At 48.4% G+C, this 1880-nt stretch overlaps 1 protein-coding gene across 1 annotated transcript in view; it reads left to right on the top strand.

Annotated features, from left to right (window-relative positions):
• Positions 1–1880, top strand: part of P3H4 (prolyl 3-hydroxylase family member 4 (inactive)) — a 17830-nt gene extending 15950 nt beyond the window's left edge. The window contains exons 7-8 of the mRNA XM_044673914.1: positions 689–833; positions 1279–1880. Coding sequence (XP_044529849.1) covers positions 689–833; positions 1279–1295 — 162 coding nt within the window. The 3' untranslated portion in view covers positions 1296–1880. The remainder of the gene's footprint in view (positions 1–688; positions 834–1278) is intronic.

Consider the following 1880-nt stretch of genomic DNA (forward strand, 5'->3'; position numbering starts at 1 on the left):
CTTTCTTTCTTTCTTTCTTTCTTTCTTTCTTTCTTTCTTTCTTTCTTTCTTTCTTTCTTTCTTTCTTTCTTTCTTTCTTTCTTTCTTTCTTCCTTTCTTCCTTTCTTCCTTTCTTCCTTTCTTCCTTTCTTCCTTTCTTTCTGACACTTAGCTATCTGCCTGGAACAGAAGAGATACTTCTTAATGCTTGTTGGTTTGGATTGAGTTAGGAACATTTCTAGAATCCCTCCAGCCCTACCAAATGGATCCACTATTAGGCTAGGATCCCTGGATCCTTGGACTGGGGAGGAACTGAGAGGTGGTCTAGACAATCAACAAAACAATAGATCAAACCCTGATTTGTAGCATTTGCTCATTCTGAGAATTTAACAGTTGCCTCTAACAGTTAGATCTGGCTCCAACACACCCTTGTACTATAACACAAACTGAATCCTGGTTTTGCTCTCTGTGTCATTAGGCAGGCCATTTCATGCCTTTGGACCTCAGTTTCATCATCTGTAAAACTGAGTGGTTGAAGTCTTAAGGTCCCTTCTAGTCCAAGTTCTGTAACCCTGTATGGGAGATGGATGCAGGGAATGATGCTGACCCGGGTCCCTGTGACTGGGCTGAGATTTGGGAAGAGGCTAGGTCATAGACATGAACCTTCTGCTGCTTCTTTCTCCTTCCTTTGACCTGGGGGCCAGTGTAGATGGAGCTAGAAGAGCCAGGACTACCGCTGGAGTCAGACCCACCACCATCAGATACAGAGTTCGAAGGGGAGGGTGACTACGAGGAAAGCATCTATGCAGATTGGTGGCAAGAGCCCAATGCCAAGGGTGATGAAGCAGAAGCTGGTGAGTACCTGGGAGAGGGTTGGGGTCTGTATGGGGGAGAAGAGGAGTTTGGGATGGGATCTGGATTTGCATGAAGGGGTGGGGGAGGTGGATGGAGATTAAATGGTAAAAAGAATTTCCTAAGAGAAGTAGGTGGGGCAGGGAGGGTAGGGGGTCAGGTGGGGAAATGACCAAGGCAACTGCCTCCTGGGAGAGTTTCTAGTATAAGAGAAAAAAGCAGACAACAACAAAAAACCCTGTTGTCTGGCTTTGGGGGAGAGATTCTGCCTGTGGGCTGGAGAACTACTGAGAAGATCCTTTTCCCACATGTTTCCTCCCTGTGATTCTACTCCTGCCCAGTTGTTCCTCTCTTGGACTGTGTTTCCAGACCAGTCCTGATGTGGGGGCGTTCTTTGGAGTTTTTCAGGGTGGGGAAGATGAACCCTGATGTTTTCTTTCTGTTCAGAGCCTGAGCAGGCATGAGACGGAGCCCCTTGGGGAGCACTCCAGAATGCTGGGATGACCAGGCCCTCCTACCTCCAAGGAAGTAGCAGCAACAACAAATATTTATTAAAAATTTATGAGGAACAGAACTGGTATTCCCCCTTCCCCCAACCTCAGGGCCTCTTCCTTTCCAGATCACTGGTTCTACCTTCTTCATCTCTTCTCCTCTAGTCCCTGTGGAGCCAGGGTCACTTGTAAAATTGGCCCAGGAGGGATGGAGAGAACTTCCCTGTTCTGCTAGGGTTCTCCTGCCTTCTCCAGCCCCAGCTCCCGGGACTCAGGAACCTGAGTTTCTTAGCAGTGAGGCTTTGGACTGAAGCAGCATCAGTCCTTGGACGCCGCCTTAAACTGGATTTTGGGGAACGTTGGAAACAGGAAGAACAGCCTGCTGTAGTGGAACAAGAGTTGGGAGACCCCGAGTTCAAGTGCTGACTGTGCTGCTTATCTGCTCGGTGAATTTTAGTCCCTCTCTGGGACTGAGTTTCCTTCTCTGCAGAGTCAGAGGGTTGGATTGCATGGATTGGCCTTCCTGGGCTGAGGAGAATTGGTGTGAACACGCCGGTA

Source organism: Gracilinanus agilis, chromosome 4 (assembly GCF_016433145.1).
Source record: "Gracilinanus agilis isolate LMUSP501 chromosome 4, AgileGrace, whole genome shotgun sequence".
NCBI classification, from domain to species: domain Eukaryota; kingdom Metazoa; phylum Chordata; class Mammalia; order Didelphimorphia; family Didelphidae; genus Gracilinanus; species Gracilinanus agilis.